This window comes from Bolinopsis microptera, chromosome 9, assembly GCF_026151205.1.
Source record: "Bolinopsis microptera isolate Bmic1 chromosome 9, MBARI_Bmic_1.0, whole genome shotgun sequence".
Taxonomy (NCBI): domain Eukaryota; kingdom Metazoa; phylum Ctenophora; class Tentaculata; order Lobata; family Bolinopsidae; genus Bolinopsis; species Bolinopsis microptera.
The window spans coordinates 4,544,965-4,570,929 of NC_087080.1; the positions used below are offsets into that span (position 1 = coordinate 4,544,965).

Below are 25,965 nucleotides of genomic sequence, written 5' to 3' on the forward strand. Positions count from 1 at the left end.
TCGGAGCGGTGACATCACATTAGCACATCTTGACATTATATCTGATACTGTCTCCAGAAGAAACATTGTTGCAGATACTGTCTCCAGAAGAAACTTTGTTGCAGAGACTTTCTTCAGAAGATACTTTGTTGCAGATACTGTCTCCAGAAGATACCTTGTTGCAAATAGAGTCTTCAGAAGATGACAAGCATCAAGTTCCGTCCACGGCTTCTCAAACTCCTCTCCCAGAGCTCCCTGGACGACCCTCTGCTCTGCAGAATTAGCTCACCTAAGAATGACCCGGAGTTTGAGCTGGAATCAGAATGTTCCACAGCACCCGACAGTACTGCTACTACTGTGAGGACTGTGAATATGCCGCCTTCCCTGGATCAATACGTCAACAGTCCTAAAGAACAGTGCAAGTATGAACTTAGGAAATCGCGAAGCTTTCACTTATCACTATTTTTTATTCATTAAGTTACCAAATTCTTTTTGTTCTTAAAATCCAGTCCAGGGATTAATAGCTCAGTCCCTCTAAAAAAGGTATGTTACGTTAAGATAAGCAATGTCAGCCGTTTTTATGGCTAAAAATACCACAAGCACCACAAGTACAACACCTTTAGAACGTCTAGATCCTGCTGGAAGGTCTAGATCCTGCAATTATTTTATCTTTGAGACTTTTTATTTGCCATGTTGTCCAAGTCTAGAGAAACCGCACAAAAAACAAACAAAGTAAAGAAATTAATGTGGGACAGTATCACGTTTTGTCAAAGGAAAACATTTTCTCTAAAAATTAGTTCGGAGGAGGAAAAAGTGATTGAAGTCTGCCCAGTTGGAGACCCATATTTCTTTATTTGAAACTGGCTATCTCTGGAGTAAGTGTTTTTACTTTTTAGGCCATTTTTTAGGTCATTTTTGAGCACTTGGTCAGTTAAAAATCTTTGGAAACAGCAAAAAGAAATGTTACATTATATAACGACAAAATTTGTTCATTAGTCGTGTCGTAGCCTAATAAAATAGCGGGGCCACATCTTTGAATCCAATTGCCGGCCACTACGATATATGACCATAATTAGGCATCAGGTGATGACCGCTACGACTTTATGCAAAATATCAAACTTTTAAGCTTCCAGGAGCCGTATGAAAAGAGCCGGTAATTAAACTTTGCCGATCTCGTCGTTTTGCCATTGAAAGACTCAGACTACTTTAGTTAATCATGACAAGAAGCGGCTACCATCTAACTTTTAATGAAGTCTTTTTTGTTTTGTTTAGCGTGAGCGATCTATCATAATATGTATTGATATTGTTTGAACAAATTATTATCATAACACAAAACTCAATGTAATATCCCATCGAGGCTCATGCCAACCCATCGCGGTGTAAATGATATCATTATTCAATATAAAACCAATCTTAGTTATTGAATTTTCATACGTTTAGACTTTAAGTTGTCATACCATATTGTTGCCGTTGTGGGGCACAAGCCACTCAACGGTCACTCAACGGTCACTCAAAGGCCACTCTACCTCAATACGTAATTAAGGAGGCTTCGTCCAACCTTAAATCTAACGTCTAATAAAGTGCCTCTGGTGCAGGGATTAGGGTCATATCTGAATATCAACAGGAGATAGTTTAAAGTTCCGGATGTACACCAATACAAGGGAAAGGTAGTTGACCGTACTACCAGATTATCAGTCAATAAGACCCCTGGCTACGGGACCCTTCCCTGGGGGAGAGTAACTCCCAGGAAGACCCGGCACGAGGAGATAAAAGCTTCCTCTTCTCAAATTTTACAGTACTGCAGATGCTCTCTTCCGATTCCTTATGAGAGGTATTATAACATGGCATGTAACTATGTAATATGCTGTAGATTTACTTGTGATGGCACACGTCGGGGAATTATTTGGTGATTAATGATAATTTAATTGTTTATGATATTATCATTATTATCATCGCACAAGTCTACTACTGCTAATCTTAAACGTTAAGAATTCCATCAATAACTACTCTTGTTCCATCAATAACTACTATTGTTCCGTCAATAAAGCGCGTGTATTGGGCATAACGTGACGACCGACCTATTTGTTGGCAACAAAGGCAGGAGACGTTTATACTACTATTTGTATTTCTGTTTAGTAACAACTAGGTGCAGGACCGGAGATGGCTTTTCACTTTATCCCAATAATTCACCAAATTATTCTGATGTTAGTTATCTTAAACTGTTTATTTTGGATACATTAACACCATGCGTAATGGTGAAACTGTGTTATGACATTATTTTTTCTAAAGGCACAAAATTTCGTAAATTACCAATCTGTTTTGCCCAATTCCTCCACAGAATTTTACGTGTTAATGCTTATAGCGTGGCAGGTGGAATATTATCTGGACTGTAACAGATATCATTTGGTGCTTCTTAACGGCGGTTAAGTTGCTAGGCGACAAACCTAAGTGGTTGTTGGCTACAAACCTAAGTGGTTGCCGGCTACAAACCGTCTCGACTCACTTCTAAACTGACCCGTTTTCACAGATGGAGGTAGGGTTTCTAAACTCACATGTTTTCAGAGAGCGGCTGGGCGGGGTCATGTCCAATAAATATAAGAAGAGACTGGCGAGGAAACGTCAGGAGAAACTAAGAGGGTTCGCAGAGTTGGTTATCAGTAGTTACTATTTTAATATCGTGAGTTGGTGTGTGTTGCCATAGCTATCGTGTGTTGCCATGGCTATATCGTGTGTGTTACCATGGCTATCGTGTGTGTCGTTATAGCAATTTTGCTATATTCAGTGTTTTTTCGCTACAGCTACTTAGTTATAATTGTTACCCCTCATTGCTATAGAAATCGTGTTAGTGTGGCTACAAGATATCTTGTTTACTGTTTTCCCGCTCATAGTATTCCCAAAATACGTTTTGCAGTTCACACTTCTCAGAGGACGTATCCCTAACTCTATGATAGATTCCTGCTGTAATAATGACTGCACGTGTTCCTAAATCAACTGTTGTATGTTTACTGGGTTGCTGTACTTTTTCTGAAGCATGCTATTCTATACTCAAATGTTGAATTTAAGTAAACTTATATAAATGGTACCTGATGTATAATGTAATGTGGCTAAGATGCTATTTTTTTAAATGAAAATAACATTGTAACCTCGTTAAATCTTAGCTAACTATATAGGCAGCTATATTATATATAATGAATATAAATTATATAATTATACTCGCTATATATACTCACTATAAAAGTATATATCCACTATATAAATTTACTAAAAACGTATATATATAAGACCTATTGTTTGTTTTTTCCTGTCGTAAGATTTCCTAGATTCCTCCTCTCCGCATGTAAGTAAAAGCGTCGCTTGTACGGGATATACGTGCAATTACAAGCCCTGTTTTTCATTACTGCTTATACTACAAGTAATTTCCACACTTGCATTCTACCGTCCTACTGCACTCAGTCCTAGTTAGGTGTCAGCACTACACTACATATACCGGCCTACCATCCCACATCCTCACTTCCACACTTGCATTCTACCGTCCTACTGCACTCAGTCCTAGTTAGGTGTCAGCACTACACTACATATACCGGCCTACCATCCCACATATCCTCGGCTTTGATCAAATAATTTGAGGCACAGTGTATAACACTATAACTATAGTTGGCATTTCTGTTGGACAAAAACGTTTTGGCAATATATTGGCAGTTGGGATAGTGCTAAGCACTCTAAACTATAAAGGTGCATGGGAATGTTGGATTATGGTATGGTTGTCATATTGTTGGTGTGGCGTCCGCAATATTATCAGTCGCCTTTGAAAATCTACTACAGATTTTCTTTCTGTATATCACTATACAGTTCCTCTTTAGAAAAAGTGCATGTGACAAGTAACGAGACAAGGATGCTCTAGGATCAGGAGCGACAAATGATCAATTGTTCTAGACGTGAGGCTTTCTGCAGTAACGGCCCTAGCGAACAGGGGGGTGGTTGTTCGCTTGAGTACTATGATGCGGTTATACAAGTCTGGCAAAACAATTTGTGACCTGCCTATTGGCCGGGCGCCGCCGTAGACTCAACACATGGTGTGTGGGGTATTTACCTCGGGCACACACCTTAATCTCTCGACCGGCGGGTCACACCCAAATCTCCTGCTCCAACTCTTTCAAAGGCTGGTACCCTACTACTACGTGGCCAGAAGGAAATTCTTGTAGGAACTCTTAATGTACGAACAATAAGAGAAAAATACAAGAGGGATGAGCTGGGTGTATGCATGAGGGATAGTGGCGTACATATTTTGGGCATTCAGGAGCATCGGGTAGTACATAGCACTGAAATCGAGTATCAAGATCTTGGAAGCTCTCACCTCATAACAACTTCGGCATGGAGAACCAGCAATGGGGCGGCTGCTGGTGGGGTTGGTATTGTCTTGGACAAAAAGACAGTATTCAACTCATTGATTAGTGTATACTCACATGACAGGAGGACGATGGTAGCCAACTTTGCAGGGAACCCGGTCACAACTGTTATTGTGACTTATAGCCCGACAAAGGGGGCGACTGTCGACGAAGCAGAAAACTACTACGACAGCCTTGGTGGTGCCATCGACCAGATACCAGCCCACAACTTACTATTCGTTGTAGGAGACCTCAATGCGCATGTCTCATCATCAGGAAACTGGACATCCTTCCACAAGGGTCCAGCAAACCGAAATGGTAGACTGCTAGAGGATATGCTGTTGGAGCGACAGCTAGAAATCACAAACACCAGATTTCAGAAGCGAAGAGGTAAACTGTGGACATATCTCTCAGATATGAGTCAAAGTAAATCTCAAATCGACTTCATCATTTGCCGGAAGAAATGGCGGAACTCCGTCAAGAACTCCGAAGCATATGGTAGTTTCCACAGTATTGGCTCGGATCACAGAGTAGTCGTAGCAAGGGTAAAGCTTAGTCTACGGATAAGCAAGACGGAGAAGAGGGCTCCGGTTCTGGACTGGTCTAAACTTAAAACTGATATCGCTCTACAAGAGAGGTACACAGTGGAAGTTAAAAACCGCTTTTCCATACTTGAAAAGGATGATCAGACGGCAACAGAAAGGTACCAATGCTTTATTGATGCGAATAGGACAACTTCTCGACTTTTACTACCTGAAAAGGAGAAAAAGAAAAGATGTAAAATCTCAGCGACTCCAAGTGTTGAGATTGCCAGGCTGAAGCTGAGGGAATGTAGCATAAAATACCACTCAGATGCTACAGAAGACAACCGAATAGCTGTTCAAGAGGGCAAACAGAAGCTAGGCGATGCTTATCAAGCAGCCAAAGAGCACCTGCTGGAGGGGCAGGTCCGGGAACTGGAGGAAGCAAGTTGGCAGGGCAGACATGCTAAAAGCTGGACCATGATCAACAAGATCACAGGTAAAGCTCCATCATATACTGGCAAAATCAAGGGAAACTCACCAACGGAAAGGGTTCAGAAATGGAAGGACTATTTTGCTACTCTTCTCGGCTCACCACCGACGGTAGAGAACGCGGAAGAGGATATTGATCCAGTCCACCCACCTCTGAATATCGGAACAGAACCGTTTACGTTGGATGAGTACAGGAAAGCAAAGTCCAGCATAAAGGAAGGGAAAGCATGGGGTGACGACAACATAGCCCCAGAAGTCTTAAAACGATGCGACCTTGATCAAATTGTCTTAGACTTCTGTAACAATGCTCTATTGAAAGGTGAGAAACCAGACCAATGGTCAACTGCCAACATCATACCAATTCCAAAGAAGGGCGACCTTAGCGAACCAATGAACTATCGGGGAATAAGCTTGTCATCCCTAGTTGCCAAGTCTCTAAACAAGATGGTTCTAAACCGGTTGAAGCCAGAAATCGAGACAATTCTGCGTAGAAACCAGAATGGATTCAGACCAGGAAGGTCAACAACTCAACAGATATTGGTACTGAGACGTCTTATAGAGGGTGTCAAGAGTCGGAAACTGCCAGCTGTTCTGACATTTATAGACTTTAAGAAGGCTTTCGACAGTGTACATCGTGGGAAAATGCTAAAGATTCTAGAAGCTTACGGCATTCCAGTCAAAATCGTGCAGCTTATACGGCTCATGTACGAGAAGACAATGGCCAAAGTCCTAACTCCAGACGGAGAAACTGAATTGTTCGAGATACTTGCAGGTGTGTTACAGGGTGATACCTTAGCACCTTACCTCTTTGCAATAGTCATCGACTACTGTATGAGGCAAGCCATAGGCGATGATGCGGAGCGACTTGGACTCACCCTCGAACGTAGAAAAAGCAGAAGAGTGGGGCCCAAGATCATCACCGATGTGGACTTTGCAGATGATATAGCACTTATATCTGAGGACATGGACAAGGCTAACGAGTTCCTGCTCAGAGTAGAATCGGCGGCAGCAAGCGTGGGACTACACATAAACGAAGGCAAGACCAAGGTCATGACACTGAATATGGAGGATCGATCTAGCGACCTACAAAGTGGATCCGGGGAAGCCATAGAAAATGTAGATGATTTCATCTACTTAGGCTCCTGGATTGAGAGCACAGATAGGGAGATAAGGGTTAGAAAGGGAAAAGCGTGGGGTGCCCTACATAGACTGAAGGATATCTGGAAATCCAAACTCTCAAAGAGCCTAAAGATTAGATTGTTCATAGCGGCTTGTGAATCAGTACTGCTCTACGGATCAGAAACCTGGACACTGACAAAGGCTCAAGAGAAAAGTTTGGACGGGACATACACAAAGATGTTGCGTATGGTGCTGGGTATCTCATGGAAGGACAAGGTCAGCAATATAACTTTGTATGGTAGCCTCCCAAGGCTGTCAAACAAGTTACGAAGCAGGAGATTAAAAATGGCGGGACACTGCATCCGACATCCTGAGCTACTTGCCAGTGATTTAGTCTTATGGGAACCTACGCACGGTAGAGCACAGCAAGGCCGACCAAGACAAAGCTACTTGTCTATGTTACTGAAGGAAGTTGGGACAAACTCTAAAGAGGAACTGCGAACCCTGATGCGGGACAGGGATATATGGAGGGGGTTTTCTGGCGTAGATCGGACTTAGCTCCGACATAGTAGTAGTTGAGAATTTGAAAGGGAAGCCTCTCTTTGGTACGGACTTACAGAATGTTCTAGAACTAATGTCTGTGTTTTCAAATTGCTTAATCCCTTCAGTTTCAACTGCAGTTGGGAGATTCTAAACTATCGCCTGTCCGTGTGTCCGTGTGTCCGTGTGTCCGTGTGTCCGTGTGTCCGTGTGTCCGTGTGTCCGTGTGTCCGTGTGTCCGTGTGGGGAGGAAATACTGATAATATTGTGAGACTTGATTTCTCAATTATCTTTGTGAAGCTTGTACAGTTAATTACAAACCTTATAAACGGTGTACGTCAATGTTCTACGTCACATTTCGCTATTCGAGATGTTGGCGACACAAAGGGAGTGTAACAGAAACATTCCATCTTAAACTTAATTCTCCGGATAATAGATTAAAATATTAGCAGTGCTAACATGGCTACGATTCAGATAATCAAAACGTCACAGACTTCTTCAACGATGTGCCCAGTTTACTTTAACAGACAAGATTGCTCATTAAGGGAAATCGTACTTTGTAGCTAGCTAACTGTCTATTATCAATCACCGGGATTTGGATCAAGTTAATTTCACATGCTGAGAGCTTTTCTGTTCCTCATTTTCAGCCTTGGTGAATATAAATAACATCTCATCTTTTTTTCGGTAAGATGAGGGGTTTGACAGGACAGCCAAACATTTAACAATTTGTAAAACTAAAAGATTTAATGCAGGGATAATTATTTGAGTATGCTTAAAACTTTAAAATTAAATGAACGTTTGCAGTTTTCATCGTGCCATAATGAAAACTGGCAGATCAAAAATCGCCGTTTACGATTTTGTGAAAGAACGTTATCTGATCATTTCCTAAATCTGCGCCAGAAAGGTGGTTCTAGGATACTAATTTTTCGAATCATGATTGCTTCAAAAGTTCAAATAGCTAAGAATGCCAGAACAAGTCCAGAATTTTGGCTCCGATCCCAAAAAAAGAATAAAACAAAAGGAAATTAACGATAATACCTCCCGACTATAAAGGTTACATCGACTGTCGAACCATTGGGAAAATCAGCTTCATGACTTCACGATAAAACGTAAAATGATCGTAAGTCGTTTAAGAAATAACTGGTGAACGATCATTTCGATTGATGACAGTAATTTAAAATCACTCAAATCACATCCCAGCAAACAAGACAGAACTCCTGTCAAGCACAGCTCCGTCGTTTATATGAAGTATTTATGAGTGATTATTGATTACCGTTACCATGACCACAGCTGAAGTCGCGACAGTCGCCAGCCCACGTGATCAGCTGATCAGGCCTTGTTATTAGCACGTGGGCCTCGTGGTCAGCACGTGGGCTGAACTTAACAGCATGTGGGCTGAACTAGCCAATCAGAGAGTCGTATCACCTGGGAAGAGATAAGGAGATAGATACACATGATATTTATTAATCATTCAGCGATCATTAGCAAAAGTGCAGTTCACCCAGTTTTTATCATCTCCTATCTTGTTTAGTTACACTAAAGAAATTGATAGCCCTCAAAATCGCTTTTATATTTAGTGTTTGTTTGCGATGATTTGCGATGATTTGCGATTAAGTAACAGTAATTATATTATTTAGTATTTACTGCTTAAGTAATACTAATAGTCTTTACTGCTTATAATATTGAAATTTTGACGTTTGCCGTTGATCCTAACGGCGAAAGTGCACGAAATGTTTAATTTTTAGCGCTTATAGCAACGTGACTGTACCAATTTTCCCTCGACGTTAAGGTAAAATATTCCTAATCTCTTAATCCGCATTTATGTAAATTGCAGTCAAGACCTAGCTAACGTCAACAGCCTCCTTATTTTTAAAATAGCGTCATTAGTAAGACAGTCGACAAAACGGCGCTCCTGCCGTGAAATATGGTAGACAGAGAGACGTTACCATGGTTACTCCTTCATGTAACCATGGTTACACCTTTATGTCTTTCACAACGTATATTGTCTGATTATCTTGGATGGACTGCCGCAGTGCTAATGGGAGCCTCTTAACAAGTGAGTTGTCTTGTGACTCTTGTCAGGATAACCATGCCAACTTGTCAGTATAGCTTTATAAAAACTATAGGCTCATCTAACTACTTCTGGAGAAGGCGTCTTATTTTACCACTACTACTCTACTAGTACTATGAGTATGACTGATAGTAACGAAATAAGACGTCTTGAAATTATCAGTCAATATGACAGGTAACCATGGCAACTATTATCATGACAGCAGCAGTACGGCCAGACAAGCCGAAACCGCACGAGCCTATTTCCAGGTTATCTCACATAGACGTTACCATGGTTACTGATCTCACTGTGTAATAGCTGCTTCTTTCACGACTGGGTGTCTGACGAGTTTCTAGACCGGTTTTCTATTTTAAACTACCTATTTTCTGACGCCGCATGAATAGAAATGTAGAAAGCAATTTTAAGAGATGAAGTAACACTGACATCAATGTTCGTTACCTGTATATGTGTCTCACTATATGTGTCTCTTTATGATTATTGAGTTATTGGTCGATTAAAAAGTTGGTTAAAAGTCTGTTAAAAGGGTGATTGAGGGATACCTTATTTTTCAATACAAGTTTAAATTTCTCCTCTTTCTTTCACAAATGTAGGTAATTTCACTGTTGAGTGAATTTAGAACTTAAATAGAACGTTTTGTAGGTTGGGGTTTTACCATTGGTTTAATATGTGAGATCCAGAGAAACACAAACCCAATTTTGAAGAATATTACATCTATCAAATAAAACTTCACGAAGCCAAGTTTCCTGGAAATTCAGCCATCCTAAAGTCATCGAGTTAATTTCCGGACGCCTTCTCCTTTTAAAAAGTAAAAACTTTACACTGCTTCCTAAAAGCCCGCCTATAAACATCCTATAAATCCGCTTATAAACACCCTATAAACCCGCCAAGAACCGATACACACTCCCGCTAAATTTGCGTATATTCCCGCCAAATTTACATACATTCCCGCCCAATTTGCATGTTTGTGACACACACACTAACACACACTAACAGTATATCTAGATAAGTAGATAGACAGTAACAGTTAGGTCTATTACTATTAGCACGAGTCTTTATTGCATTTAAGTCTAAGTAATGAGCAGACGTTGCAGAGATGGTGTGTCTTGCGGAGAAGGAGGTGCCTTCTTTTGCTGGGTTACAGTCTTCGTTTAAGTGAGGTTTTCTTTCTGCGTAGTGCTGACGCGAGACGATTGAGGAGACTTAGAATTCTCACTGGGTTGATTTGTAACTTTAAAAAAATCTTTTGGGCTATTTTTTCATTATTTTTTAATACTATACTTCCTATATCTGATATCCCCTCTTTTTGCATGGTTGCACGTGCGCTTATCAAAGAAACTGTTATCTGACGATCCATCCTTACAACCAACTACTGTTTGTACAGTAATTATTGTTAATCCTCCAAAAGTCCAAATATAGTCACAGGTTGCCATGGTTAGGTACACTTTTACGGGTTATAGGATAAAGCAAAGGCAGTATTTCTATCCAATCACTGTCCAGAGATTAAACACAAAGCCATATAAAGGAGCATTAAACTTAATTATAAGATTATAATCAAGTCCGGAAGAGGGGAGATTAAGATCGCGACTTCAAAATTGTCATATTTATGATCTTGCAACACCTATTTTGTCATATTTATGATCCTTGCCAGCGGGAGGACGTATTTGTATTGTAAAGTATAAGAGAACCCCTTCCCCTTACATTAGGGTAGACTAAGTTAAAATATTTGTAAGTGCGACGTTTGACTGTTTTTCTTACTATTTTATTTTCTGCTATTATATCCGGCTTTTCATGAATCATAGCTCGACCAATCTTGTTGAGATATGTCAGCCTCTACAATCGATCTTATTACTAGCCTCTATAATAAATTACCACGTACATGGTGTTCATGAGAGATAGGTGCAGTTTTGAACATCTGTAAATTAATTTATGAAGAAGCAATCAGCTATATGTTGCGCTTGTCCTCTTTTGTACATGTATCGGCATGATGTTGATTGGATGTTATACGTGAGCAGACCTTTATTCATGGGTGTTATCAGATAAAGATAGAGTTTAGTTGTGTCCTCAGTTATACGAAAAACACTCAAACTTTAAACAGATCTTCAATTTACTTTTAAAAATGGTTTAGGATATTTTAAGTGACCTTAGATAAACTACAGTAGGTCTGTATGCTGCTGTTCAGATAAGTAAGACAATTTCTCCACGTGAATACACCTCGTAACCCAACAGCTGTTGTCTACCGTATAACATGATATTAAGTTATCATATCAAGTCATCAAATTAAGATAATGTATTAATTTATCCTTTGTATTGATCGAGAACGTCGCTTCAATCTGGTAATATCTATTTTCCTCAATTAACGAAAGTTCATTATCTTAATTTCTCATCGTCATTAGAACTAAATAATTATTCCACAGAATTTTGTCTGCAAAGTAGTTACCATTCAACAAGGTAAATCCCAGATGATATCCCCGAATGGAACAGAGCCTTGGCTTCGGTAATTTCACACTTCCAACTAATGTCAGGTTAGATTAGATTTAGACCTGATAATAGTTGCCATGGTTACCAGTCCGTCGATATCATTGCCGTCTAATAGTTATCTAATGCTCGACACTTCCAATAAATCGACTTTTGCACTTCGGACGAATCCACTTTTGTGCACTTCTGTGTTATTTGATGTAGCCGAATTAACGGAGAGTTTCCATGGAATTCCTAGACGTATTAATAAAATAGCTATTTTAATAAAACAATTATTTATTTGACGAAACAATAATTTATTTTGAGGCACATCTAAAAATGTCAATTTGTATAACAACTTACAGAATATGTGAACGATGTCTGATACTTTGAGCCATTGCTAAACCCTATAGCTTATAAAGCGATGTACGTCATGCTTTCAATATGAAAATTGGTTCATATTGAATTTTACGATAAAGTTACCTAAGCTATATTAACGTCATGTGACCTAACCTGACTATGAGCATCAGGTGACCTGAATAGTGACTAGTCCTGCTGTAGTATATAATGGCGGAAAAACTAATTTCTTGTTTTGTTTTCTCCGTGTTCCATGTCCATATCATCAAGGACTTTAATTGCAATTCTAGAGGTCCGCTTCTCTTCCTAGTTAATCCCAGTATTACTTTGATGTTTTCTATACTCTATACCACTATATATTGTCTATATATCGCAATAAAAACTAATATCGTAATGGTCACCTGAAAAGACTCTTCAAAGCTTTTTATAGCGCTCTTTGCAGAAATGCATGTAGTCGAAAATGAACAAAACGATCAAGCAGCTTTAGAAAGGTTGAGGATTTGCAGGTTTTGTGCTATTTGACGATATCTGAAAATATTTGACGATATTTTATATTTGACAGTATCTGAAAATATTTGACGATATCTATTTAGAAATTTGGAGCCATTTTGGATTTCCTTATACAATCGTCAATATTGTGTTTTCTGGCATCATAATCACATGTGGAGATTACAATACGTTTACTAATGAATGACAGATACCATGTAACCATGGTAACTATCATCTAATCTCCAGACTAGTGTATCATTATTATATCAGCCTGTATTTTTACATCACCATGACAACAACACGTGAAGTCGTGCGATCCGCCGGGTTTAAAATCACAATTTTAATCTCAGCCGGTTTATCTTAATCTTGGCTGTTATTTGGGTGTGTTTGTTTTCGTGCACAGGTTTCTCTCAGGTTAATTGTGCTGTCAGATTCCAGGTAAGTTGATATCGATTATCTCAGCAATATACTTGTGATAATTGCCCTGATTTGCATATCTAATTCACTCTTTCCCACTCTGACATCTGCAAGTAGTTATAGTAGATAGATATGGATTTAGTAGAATTAGATCGGTTCCAAGCTTATCCTTGGCGAGGTTATTGATCGCTTGATTTGTTTAGCTCTTCGTCATTCATAAAAACTTTGAACGATTTGCCGGATTAGGTGATAATCAGTTTTGAGGCGAGATTTTTCTTCTGCAGATCCAACTAATAAGTTATTCTTTTGATAACGAGGGTATATCACTTATAACACTAGTTAGTTTCGAGACAGTCTTTTTGTGCAGATTAGCAGAAAGTAGCACTTTCTGGACGATGCAGTTGTCTGCTGCATTAGAACGTGGTATATAACATGATACACAATAAAACCAAGTTGATGATAGTAAGTTGGGCTCCAATACATCTCATTATGTTTTTTATACAGCTAATCGCTATAAAGGAAACAATTTGTCAGTTTGCCGATCCTGTTTCAACTGATCCGCTTGGACAAATTCAGGTGGAAATTATAGCTTTCTCTGCTAGTAGTTATTGATATTACTAGTACTAGTAGTATGTCGTGAGATTTTACTTTGAACGAGAGTGATTGATTGATAGCTTTCGTGTTACCCCAAACCTCGAAGTGGGCGCACGGGGAAGAAGGGGGGAAAATAGAATTGAGTAGATTTTTGCTAAAACAATTTTAATTATTTGCAACATTTGGCCGGTAATATTTGGAGTTTCCACGCTGCATAGTCATTAAGTTATTTGAGAAATCATAATAATGCGGTCGCCAATTGCTGCAGATTTGTTTAGATTAGCAAGCGTTTTGTTGCTATAGAGACAGTGGTTTATCCACGCTTGTTTACGGTAATTAACGGTAATTAACGGTAATTAACGGTTAATTGAAGTGGATTCTAGTGGGGAGGCATATTTGTTTGACACGTGACTGTAATTCTGGGGTTTGATTGGTGAATAGTGGAAGCTGGTTTGTTAATTGCTGTCACGTGTCAAGGAATATACACCTCCCCACATATTATTATAGTGATTGCTATTTATTAACCAAACTAATAGTTCCAACATGATTGGATGCAGTATTGGGATCAAAAAAGGGTCCAGATATCAGCGACTCAGTCTGAAAAGCTACGGAACTTTTTCTGGGGTGGTAATAGCCACTTACTATCTTAATTGGGTATATCTGTCTACCAATATCTGTCTAATATCTGTAGCTGAATTATGGCTACTTACTATCTTAATTGGTAAATCTGCCTAAAAATATCTGTCTAATAATTGTAGCTGAATTATGGCTACTTACTATCTTAATTGGGTATATCTGTCTGCCAATATCTGTCTAATAATTGTAGCTGAATTATGGCTACTTACTATCTTAATTGGGTATATCTGCCTACCAATATCTGTCTAATAATTGTACCTGTACTTGGTTAAAAGACACTTACTATTTTAATTATCCATGTATGTCTACCTGCAATATCTGTCCAATATTATCCAAATCAATATGCTCTATAAACTGATGTTTTGTTTTTGGACTTCATGTTGCTGTTAATGCTGAAGACTATATCACTAATTGTGACATATAATTAGTGATTTTATTAAAGATTCTTATTGTTCCAGAATTCCAGATTTTCTTTTTTATAACGACAGCTTGGTTTGTGCCGTAAGAGATTAGACAAACAACAGCTTGAAAGGATTGGTGACTGAGCTGTGAGAATTTAAATACGTATGCTGAACCCACAAATATTTCGTTTTTACTTACAGCATGTGTCTTCATCGGTCGATTTAGAAGTTGGTAGAGAATAATGGGTTGCTTGGTTTGACCTAATATAGTAATAAACAATGCTCAACAGTTCTTTTAATCGACTTTTTAATCGACTTTTTCGCGGGTGGCGAAACTTAGTCTGTCCGTATGTCTGTCTGTCTGTGTCTACTTGTCTATCTATATGTCTGTCAGACTACCTCAAAACACGTTATTTCTACGCCATATCAAACTAAATGCAATCTAACTGTCTATACATAACTATTAGTAAGTTAGTAATACTAACTGCTCCTAACCAAGCCACGTAAGAGAGAACACTGTACTGCGCTGTTACCATGGTTACTGCGCTGCCAGCTGACCTCGTTATTTTAGTTGATTAGTTCATGATTCCTCTACCTTGCTCTCGTCAACTGATCAAGTCTTCTAATTTCTCAGTTTCAGTGCTCGTAATCTGTCTTCATGCTAATATCCTCCGGAGACAGGCTGTCTGTACCAGGAGGAAGAGGCCGCTATCTCCTCGGAGGTGGACTTACAGGCCTCTATCTGCTTTGCACTAAAGTATTGTTTTCGTGACGTTGGAACAGATCTGCATCTCAATTGTAGCTGTCGTGAGTTCGTGCGGTAATATGCAGTTAATTGCGGAAATAAGCTAATGTAGTTGAAAAGCCGGGTGGAAAGTAGACACTACGACCAGCTGAATATCGATCTGAATTTTACTGCAATATCCGACACGATTTGCATCAATAAGTTGAATGTCAGAAAATGGTAAATGCGATTTTGAAAAAGCTGCAAAGGCTGCCTAGAGTCTGCTGAGCCTGCCAGTTCTGATCAGCGGGTAACTGTTACTATGGTAGCAGTTACCATGGTAGCGACTAGCGAAGGCACTACTTTGTTAATCTTTCGTGGCAGAACCACATACTTAATAGCTACAAACGTATTTAGCTAATAGCTATATCATAGCTAATTGCTATATATCATGGCTATATTCTGTTGTACAGCTTAGTTCGTTATTAGTAAAGATCTTTGTTAAAATTAAGCTCTTCAATTCCTAAGTTTATACTTTTATATAGTATCGCCAAGGTAACTGTTGCCAAGTACTGGTGGTGCCAGTCGCTTGCTAATAAGTGCTGAAGATTAAACATCCAAGTACGCTCGACACTGAGGAATAGCTTTATTTATTGACGCCCGAATTTTAGGCTTGCTAACTCTTTCTTTCTGTAATGCAAGTTTTGGTTACAAAGCTTGTAACCTTGTAAACTTTGTTTTGTCGTATTTGATTATAAGTATTAAACCTTCTCTGCTCTAACATTTACTTTTAGGAAACATAATAATATTAAAACGAATCTTGCCTGTTATAAATCAATAAGTCGCCTAAATCAATAAGCTCGCCTCTAGTTTCTTTTAAACTCGTCACTTGTTTCGTTTAATTATATAATTTATTAATTAATTAGCAACAACCCAGTATTAAGACTACTGGAATCAGTTAATGTTTTCACATTGCTTTTCACGAAAGCCCCCATTCACGATACAATTGGCCCTAACTGAAATAGCTTTGGGAACCTATCATGTTCACAAGGTATTGGTATGTGAGTTGCTAAGCAGCCCAGTTGCTAAGCAGCCTAGTTGCTAAGCAACCCAGTTGCTTGTGTTTGTGCTTGTTTTTTTGTGCACGCAGATTTACACTGACTTGTTTATGATGAGTTCCTTTGGTTAGAAATAACTGGAATTTTACTTTTGGTGCTGGTGTGTTAGTTAGAGCATATTCATATTTCATTGTCTGTTCCCTTGCAAGTACTGTATATAATGGACATGGAGACAATATTGGTTTTAACAACTGCATGGCTGCGACTGAAATATGTAACGAATATTATGAATTCTTCTCGTTTCGTGGGTATGTTGATGTTTCTCACTATATTACGTTAATATTCTTACAATTATATAGCCATTACGTTTAACAAAATTGTAAAACTGAAACAGATAAGGCATCATTTGTAAAAACCTGCAACTGCATTTGTGAAAAGAACTATATGGCTGCCCTGCTTAGGAATTTTACGATATTTTTCAGTTCAAGCCACGAACAGTCTGGGTTTTTTACTTTTCTCGCGTGTCCAGAATAAAAATTTCCAAAAATCAGCAGACAATTCAATAATAGTCGTGTAATCTACCTATATATTACCATACATGGTTGATAGTAGTGTTACCATGGTTGCATTATCTAATATGGGCATATATACAAATGAAATCTGCCAAAATTTCTGCTTAAAATTTGGAAGATTCTCATAATAGTCGGATCCCAACCGTTCTAAAAGGCTATCTCGTTAGCTTTTCGTGTTAAAAGCGATTTCTCAACGGTTATCACCTCTCTAGATGAATCTTAAAACATTTGGACTTCATTGCATTTTTGAAATAAATGCAATGAGGGCGTTTTCGGCCACACCCTTTTTCAGTGTTTCGCGGTCACTCGAATTTTTGTATTTCGGCTCAGGAAGGTCTTAAAGACTATTCCGATACACCAAAATGTGCCTAATAGCCCCATTTATATACAACTTATGAAGCAACTTATACCTTAAAATGCTTCGTTTCGGAAATATGGCCGAAAAATGGTTTTTGGCTTGACACAGTTCATAATTTCCGTGATTTTTGGCAGCCTAGGAAGGTCGTAGAGACTATTCTGATACACTAAAATGTACATAATGGCCACATTTATATACAACTTATGAAGCAACATATACCCTAAAAGGCTTACTTTCGGAAATGTGGCTGAAAAACGGATTTTTGCCGAACGAACAATGACAGTATTCACAAATAGGCTATTGGGCTGTTAACTAGAAAGGTCTTAAAGACTCATGAGCAACATAACATTTGTCACAAGATGTAAGATGACTCACTTTGTGTTCAGAAACACCTACAAAAATTGGAGAATGGTCTACTTTATTGGGCATCTCTCTTAATGGCCCAGGACAGCAGCATATTTGTGTCTTACGAAAGGGCAATTTTTAAAATTACGGTTTCTTAAGGTCAAAGGATCGGCTGCTAACAGCAAATTGTTCCCAATTGCCGACTCATGCACATCATATACCCAAAAATGCTCACTTTAGGAGTCATTAGTAAATAACTACTACATGATTTGTGACAACTCCAACAATTTTTCCTTGGCACCAACTTAAATAAAATGTGTTGACCAAAATTCAACTTCAAACTTTTTATTTATTCATGCCATGAAACCATGATATATGTACCAAGAATACCGGACCTTAAATAAATCGGCACTGGATCCGGGCCAGATTGTTCCTTGACCGCTGACCAGTACCCCACTTTATAATTATGATCGATTTCGCTGCCTCGACCAATATTGATCTGTAATCGACCTGGATTGAGATCTGTTGGCCGCAGTTTAATTTAGCTAATTTCCTATAATACCGCAGTGGTTTGGTTCCCACTTCAGAATGACGCCATATTCTTTTTTTCAGTCGCATAGATTTTCCCATCGTATGATAATGCATGTCATTCCCTCGTTTTTTAATCAAGTGGTGACTGGCTAGTTCTTCTGTTATTACAGCTGTGAGCTGCCTCGAGATCTTATCTGGGGCATGGGCACTAATACTAGAACATTAGAACTGTAATTCTAGAACCTTAGATTAAGGTTACTTGGAAGAATAGCATTAGCAGGGTTCGAGATTTGACTGAGGGCATTCAGGTAACATACCAGGTTCATGTCACCAGTTGAACTTGAGGTGAATCTTAGTTTCGGCATGCAATGTCTAATAAGTTATAAGCTTATAGTAGGATCACGGGGTTTATATTATAGAAGGTCTCAAGATGCTGATTTAGCTATTTAGGTTTCACATGTGACATTTTTCCAGCTTTGGGTAAAGTGGATTTTAGATAGGGGAGGGGGTCTAAATGACCAAAATCTGAACGATCTCTTACTTACGGGGCACTACGGGACAAGGGACGGATATCGGGCCCAATAGCTGTTTTTTAATGAGAGGCTGGGGTATGGACCTAGATGGTCAACGTGAGGATAGCATGAGGATTCAGGATGCTCTGCCTGCCTTTCATGGGGTCTTGCAACCCCGAAAGCTGGTATATCTTATCTAAATTAACCTTGGTTACATCCCGTGCTGTTTTGAATATATAATTAGATTTATAGGTCCAATATCAAGCAAAAAAGTCTGATCTCCGGTACTGATGTTACACTTACATGATCTCCGACGCGAGGATCTCCGAAGTCCGATCTTAAAGTTGGATCTCAGAGCCAAAAAGAGGAACCTAAGCCTTGGTTCCTCTCTTTGAGAGTCAAACAGGAAATTCGGTGTTATCAACTCAAACTCGGATTCGTAGCACAATTGAAAAACCAAAGAATAAAAATCTTAATGAATTTCCCGACATCCTAAAATTAATATCAGGTCGTATTCGATTCAGTGGCCCAAACTCCAGTAGGTTACAAGACTTAAGTTCAAGTCGAGGAACATTTTGATTAAGCATTATCCTTGTCTAGTTGGAGTTTTCGCATATCATGCAGTAGTAAAATCTACTAATCACTCCTAAACTGAGCGTTTTAGAGTCGAATCTCGAACCCTGCCATTCAGCCAAGTAATCTTAATCTGAAGTTCAAGAATTACAGTTCTAATGTTCTAGTACTAATGTGTTAGTGCCCTAGATAAGATCTCGAGGCAGCTGTAATAACAAAAAACTAGCTATAAGTAATCACTTGATTAAAAAACGAGGGAATGACCACATTATCATACGATGGGAAAATCTATGCGAACCAAACCACTGCGGTATTACTATTATGGTAAATGAGCTAAATTAAACTGCAGCCAACAGATCTCAATCCAGCGATTACAGACCAATATTGGTCGAGGCAGTGAAGTCAATTATAATTATAAAGTGGGGTCCGGATCCAGTGCCGAATTATCTTAGGTCCGGTATTCTAAGAGTCTTAGTACATATCATGGTTTGATGGAATGAATAAATTAAAAGTTGAATTTTTGTCATTACATTTTGGCTAAATTGGTGCCAATGAAAAATTGTTGGAGTTTTCACAAATCATGCAGTAGTTAAACTTATTTACTAATCACTCCTAAAGTGAACGTTTTTGAGTATATGATGTTCATGAGTCGGCAATTGCAAACAATTTGCTGTTAGCAACTGACCCTTTGACCTTTACTTTGACCTTTACTAAAGAAACCGTAATTTTGAAAAATTACCCTTTCGTAAGACACAAGTATGCTGCTGGCCTGCCCATTATGAGAGATGCCCAATAAAGTAGATCATTCTCCAATTTTTGTGGGTGTTTCTGGACACAAAGTGAGTAATCTTACATCTTGTGACAAATGTTATGTTGCTCATGAGTCTTTAAGACCTTTGTAGTTAACAGTCCAATAGCCCATTTGTGAATACTGTCATTGTTCGCTAGGCAAAAATCCGTTTTTCAGCCACGTTTCCGAAAATAAGCCTTTTAGGGTATATGTTGCTTCATAAGTTGTATATAAATGTGGCCATTATGTACATTTCAGTGTATCAGAATAGTCTCTACAACCTTCCTAGGCGGAAATGCCAAAAATCACGGAAATTATGAACTGCGTCAAGCCAAAAACCGTTTTTCGGCCATATTTCCGAAACGAAGCATTTTAAGGTATAAGTTGCTTCATAAGTTGTATATAAATGGTGCTATTAGGCACATTTTGGTGTATCGGAATAGTCTTTAAGACCTTCCTGGGCCGAAATACAAAATTCGAGTGACCGCGAAACACTGAAAAAGGGTGTGGCCGAAAACGCCCTCATTGCATTTATTTCAAAAATGCAATGAAGTCCAAATGTTTTAAGAATCATCTAGAGAGGTGATAACCGTTGAGAAATCGCTTTTAACACGAAAAGCTAACGAGATTCCGTTTCGTCCCAGACTATAATTAAGTTACAAGCTCAGTTTCATTCTAATGTCTTAATGTGACTGATGATTAACCAAATTATCGTCAATAATTAAGATATAACGTAACCATGACTACCATGTCACTTGACGTATGACTCCAATGCCAGACCTGTTCAGTTGCAACAACACTGAAATTAATCATATGGATGATTTTCAAATTATAAAATTATAAATTGTAATCATCAATATTATCATTAATTAGTAGGTTCGAGAGGAAATGGGATGATTTCTATATTATTATATTGTGGAAGTGAGGCGGTTACCATGGTGAGGCGGTTACCATTGTGATGAATAACATACCAGTCTGTGAGTCGTAGATTAAGTTTCCGAAACAATCTGATTTAAAATCAATATTGCCAAATAATTAATTAATTAGCGACAATTAGTGACAATTAGTTAGACAATTACTAAAGATAACACACTTTGCAGGGTTAAACACACTTCCCGCGGAGAATAGAAAAGTCACAGTGAAAAATTATGTGCTAATATGTTCGCGCCAGGCTTGTATAAAACCTTTCTCGCGAAGCTGATGCGAATTAACTAATTAAATTAATTAAATAATTAAATAAACTCAAAGATGAAAGAGCTACTCTGAATCTGCACCGCTACGTAATTTCACTTTTATGAAGTCAATCATTTAATCTCCAATTTCTCGCTATGATCCAAATCCCAAATTATGCGTCAACTTGAGAACTTAATAACATTTGTTTCTGAGTGTAATATGTTTATTTCATTTAAGTAATCCACCAAGCGTAGTACAGTGAATTTATTGTTTTCGTTCTGTTTACTCGACACACCAGGTGACAAGGATCACTCGGCTACAATCCAGATATAACCATATAAGGTAATGTTACCATGGTAACACTACCATATATGGTAACACTAGATGGATCAGGATTCAGGAACGGACAGCCTGAGTTGTGCGAGTTTAACTTTTAAAGAACTATAACCACCACTTGAGTTTTCAGGGCTCACAGTTTTAATAGACGTAGTCTGGAAGTTAACACCTGATTAACCCTGATAAGTCTCCACAGTTGCCATAGTAACACTACCACACTTCTCCCTTGCTCTCATTAACTTTCCTCCTTAAATCTGTCACAATTGTGACAGTGTCTAACAGGTGTGTCAGATGATGATGATGAAGTGAGGTGGTTACCATGGTGACGAGGAGCTAAACTCCCTATAATACTCTCAGCTCACTCTCAAACCGAAACAAACCTTTTATTAAACCCTGTGGGAGCCAGCAGCTCATATCCAGGTCCCTGGTTCTCTAACTCCTGATTGGTTGTTGACTGAAATACTCGTATCTGATTGGTTGTTGACTGGAATACCAACTCCTGATTGGCTGTTTGCCACGAAACCAGGGTTGGTTGGTCAGCACGTGTGGTGGTGACTGTTGCAGTAGTGGGGTGATTGTTTGTTAGAACATGTTGTTAATTGTTTAGTTTAACCTGCCCCAGCTGCGTGTCCCTTGTCACTCACCCCTAAACTCATCACGAGACCACTCTTCTGCGCGCTGATTGGTCCGTTCTTTTGTCACGTGATCCTGTTCTGTGCGCTGATTGGTCCGTTCAGATGTTCTGGAATGTTTTATTGGCGGGTGTGTCCCTTGTAGCAACACTCTATCAGGGGGTTGTTCCTTCAGCGCACCCTCTTTTACCTTTCGTTATCCTCGTGGGAATACTACTACTAGTTGCGGAGAGCCGGAACACTACAATAACACTAGAAAACTACTAGTTACCACACCAGGGTGCCCGCGTGTGGTGAAACGTGCAGGAAGTGTCAAAGTGCCAGATTAACGGTCCCAGATGTCAACTAATCCGAACTACATGGCCTACAAGGTTCTTCCGTCATTTCACATTATATACAACTTGTTTTTAGAACTTTTGTAATATTACAGAGCTTGTTTTTACAACTTTAGTTAATGAATTAAGTTGCACTGGACAATAAGTCTGAGTCTAACAGAGCGCCTTGTTTTTCATCTTTTGTGATTACTAACTTTTCTTGTAGAAATACTTTAAAAACTCATGCGTATTAAGGGGGTTTAACCACAGTTTAACTCCGAGTTAAACGATAAAATCTGTTTTCAAGGTCGCTTGAAGCCCGTTGATATGCCATTGTGGGCTTATATACTTTTTTATCATCAGACTTCCTGCCCTTGTATTGACACTGACTACTGGGACCTGCTTAATAAAACCAGGTCACTCCTGACTCGAACCTGACTTGTAAAGGCCAACTCCTTCCTTGCACTAACCCTGACTACCCCTGGTAACCCTGACTACCCCTCGTAACCGGGGTAACCCTTGTAACCGGGGTAACCCTGACTACCCCTCGTAACCGGGGTAACCCTCGTAACTGGGGTTACCCTGACTACCCCTCGTAACCGGGGTAACCCTCGTAACCGGGGTAACCCTGACTACCCCTCGTAACCGGGGTAACCCTGACTACCCCTCGTAACCGGGGTAACCCTTGTAACCGGGGTAACCCTGACTACCCCTCGTAACCGGGGTAACCCTGACTACCCCTCGTAACTGGGGTAACCCCGACTACCCCTCGTAACCGGGGTAACCCTGACTACCCCTCGTAACCGGGGTAACCCTGACTACCCCTCGTAACTGGGGTAACCCTGACCACCCCTCGTAACCGGGGTAACCCTGACCACCCCTCGTAACCGGGGTAACCCTGACTACCCCTCGTAACCGGGGTAACCCTGACCACCCCTCGTAACCGGGGTAACCCTGACTACCCCTCGTAACCGGGGTAACCCCGACTACCCCTCGTAACCGGGGTAACCCCGACTACCCCTCGTAACCGGGGTAACCCTGACCACCCCTCGTAACCGGGGTAATCCTGACTACCCCTCGTAACCGGGGTAACCCTGATTACACCTCGTAACCGCGGTAACCCTGACTACCCCTCGTAACTGGGATAAGACTGACTACCCCTCGTAACCCTGACTAGTGACTACCCCTCGTAACTGGGGTAACCCTGACTACCCCTCGTAACTGGGGTAACCCTGACTACCCCTCGTAACCCTGACTACCCCTCGTAACCGGGGTAACCCTGACTACCCCTCGTAACCGGGGTAACCCTGACTACCCCTCGTAACCGGGGTAACCCTGACTACCCCTCGTAACCGGGGTAACCCTGACTACCCCTCGTAACCGGGGTAACCCTGACTACCCCTCGTAACCGGGGTAACCCTGACTACCCCTCGTAACCGGGGTAACCCTGACCACCCCTCGTAACCAGGGTAACCCTGATTACCCCTCGTAACCACGGTAACCTTGACTACCCGTTGTAACTCTTTCTGAAGAATATCACTAGGTTTGGTAGCACTTGGGAGCAGGTATATCAGGCTGTTACAACCTGACTTATTAACACATTTTATAAGTGCTTCTATACCATTAGTACTGATTCTTTGTTTGTTTGATGATTTCCAGTTATTTGAATATTCCTGTTGGCTACAATGTTACCAGGAAATATCCCCGAAAGGTTGTGATAATTGTACGTGTGTTTTGTGGACATATTATTTAACGCCTTATAACGCCTTCCGAATGGCTTTTTGTCGCATTGATGAGCAGCGCGTTATATCACATTACTACATTCTTTCATATAGAAACCTTCGTACATCATGAGACATAATACAGGGGGGCCTCAGTGAGTTTAAGCTTAAAGTTAATTTCGTACTCACGTACGTTCGGGGTTATTGCGCGCAGCACGCAAAAGCCAAAGTATTTTGGTATTATAATCTTCACTTTGACAGTATAGTAGTACGACTTCCCATACCTTAAGGGAATTTGTTTGTGCCAACCTTTTCAGACCCAAACGTTTTTCCAAAACGATACTATCCCTGTTTAAACACAAATATTAATTTTTCTTGTAAGATGTCTCGTGGTTGTGGAATGTGGATCTTGGTTCAGCTCTATGCTCAGCTATATATTGTTCGAAAGGAGAGGTTTCCTGTTCGGAAAATTTAATACTTTTTGGATAGCTGATAACTTACAAATTTAGGCTTAAACATCAAATTATAATTTTTTATTTTCTGAATGTTGAACATTTTGTCAACTCAATAATGTACGTGCAATTCCGTGTTTATTGTAATATAATTTTTTGTGGAATTTGATAGGCACAATGGTAACCGGTAAAGGCAACATGTAGGTTATATTTTGCAAATAGTGCGTTTCCGCACCTGCCTAAATGTTTTTTGTGCGTGGAAAATAAGGGGACAAAAACAAAAAACAACGCAATTATAGCTGAACAATTCGCCAAATTCTCAGCCTTTCAGATTTGATTAGTCAACAGTATATGATGTTGTCTTACATAATTGCTGAGTTTAACACAACAAATAACTTAAAAGGTTAATGTCTTACCTTGAGTTTTCTAACAATTCAAAATGTATAAATCTATAGGAATTATCATCATAGAAGTTTTTGTGATTATATGGACAGGATGATCGGGCTAGTTGAGCTGGCAGTGAGTATAATTAAGGCAAAGTACTCAATATTGTAATTTTAAAACATTAAATTCCAACACATTGTGTGTATAAGAGTGTAAGGTAAAATTCTTTTTAATCATCTAACTATAACTATAATATATCTAATCGCGATCGACTAAAGTGACTAAATTTCGATCTATTGAGGGACATGGATAATGATCAACGGATTATGATCCAGCTCGACGAGTTATTCATTTGCCAAAATTCACTCTCTTTTGTTCTTTTATCAATTAATATCGATAATATTGAAAGTCACTGAATCATCAACCTGCTATCTGGAATAATGAACTTTCTGGGAATATTTTTTGTTTTCCCTGACTTCCAAACGTAATTCTCACTGCATCCAATGTTGTGAAAAACGTTTGACCCTAACCAAAGTAGTGGTGGGTATGTCGATCTTATTTCATTATACACAGCGGTAACAAGTACACAAACCTAATAGAACGAATAGCGGCCGATGGTGCGAAAAATGCAGTGTTGGGCCAACCCATTAGCCATCGCACTTAAAGTTAAATGCTGCCTCTGCACTTACCAGTTAAAACTTAAAATTCGATGGAAGTTTGGTTAAACTTTTTCGTTACGGTTAAACTATTTGCCGCACATACGTTCTGTGGACAAACAAGACAAGGAGAAAGAACAAGGACTGTAAAAAGTAAACTGTCCTTCCTTCTTTTCCGCCTAGTTAACAGTTATCAATTATATTAATCATATTATTTAAAAGCTATAACAATAAGCCCTTCCTGGTTTCAATTCTATATGAAAGATTATCAGTAAGGAGTACTCTTTGATAGTGGACCAAACAACCATTTCCCTGTTTTTGTGGCATTTAATGAGTCTCTAAATTGGGTTCCGAACGTGAACAATATAAAATAGTTTTT

General features: G+C 39.4%; 1 protein-coding gene across 2 annotated transcripts in view; it reads left to right on the forward strand.

Moving 5' to 3' along the window:
• Positions 1-2,547: 2,547 nt before the first annotated feature.
• LOC134820823 (NADPH oxidase 5-like) overlaps positions 2,548-25,965 on the forward strand; it is a 58,011-nt gene continuing 34,593 nt past the window's right edge. The window contains exon 1 of one of the 2 annotated variants that reach the window (XM_063831457.1): positions 2,548-2,656. In XM_063831457.1, the coding sequence (XP_063687527.1) occupies positions 2,561-2,656 (96 nt within the window). In that variant the 5' untranslated portion in view covers positions 2,548-2,560. The remainder of the gene's footprint in view (positions 2,657-25,965) is intronic. The other variant, XM_063831458.1, reaches the window with a different exon arrangement.